The following is a 665-nucleotide window of genomic DNA, read 5'->3' as shown; positions in this document are numbered from 1 at the left end:
TATCATTTTTAACCACAGTCATTCTTCCTTTTTTTGGAACAACATGCACATGAGACATCCATTTGCTATCCGAAATAGGATAGATGACTCCTGCATCTAAGAGTTTTAGAATCTCTTTCTTAACAACATCCTTCAAATTGGGGTTCAACCTTCTTTGATGTTCTATAGAAGTCATAGATTCATCCTCTAGATGTATCCTATGCATGCTTAAAGAAGGTGATAGCCCTTTAATATCATCTAGTGAGTAGCCTATTGCCTTTCTATACTTTTTAAGTTCATTCAAAAGTTTAGACAATTCATCTTCACTAAGCTCACTACTCACTATGACAGGGTAAGTCTCATTAGGGCCAAGGAAAGCATACCTTACACCATGGGGAAGAGGTTTAAGCACCACTTTTGGTGCTTTGAGTTCACTCCAATCATCCTCTTGGAAATTCTCTTGTTGAGTAGCTGGGGAAGCATGGTGATCCTCATATGAAAGCTCCTCATTCTGTTCTTCATCACTAATCTCCCTGTGAGAGTTCAACATCTTCACATAAGCATCACTTTCCTTGTTCTCAACCATTTGGACCTCTCTCTCAATTGTTAAGGCATGTTGTAGAGAGTCTTCAAGTGCCAACTCCTCTAGAAGTTCATCAGCTAACACCTCCATCTCCTCAATGTAA

At 39.1% G+C, this 665-nt stretch overlaps 1 protein-coding gene across 1 annotated transcript in view; it reads right to left on the bottom strand.

Moving 5' to 3' along the window:
- Positions 1 to 256: 256 nt before the first annotated feature.
- LOC106321834 overlaps positions 257 to 665 on the bottom strand; it is a gene marked incomplete at its 3' end in the record, with an annotated part of 898 nt that continues 489 nt past the window's right edge. The window contains exon 2 of the mRNA XM_013760068.1: positions 257 to 652. Coding sequence (XP_013615522.1) covers positions 257 to 652 — 396 coding nt within the window. The remainder of the gene's footprint in view (positions 653 to 665) is intronic.

Source organism: Brassica oleracea, unplaced genomic scaffold (assembly GCF_000695525.1).
Source record: "Brassica oleracea var. oleracea cultivar TO1000 unplaced genomic scaffold, BOL UnpScaffold03246, whole genome shotgun sequence".
Lineage (NCBI taxonomy): Eukaryota > Viridiplantae > Streptophyta > Magnoliopsida > Brassicales > Brassicaceae > Brassica > Brassica oleracea.
The sequence above is the reverse complement of the archived record's forward strand: the minus strand, read 5'-3'. Positions and strand labels throughout refer to the sequence as shown.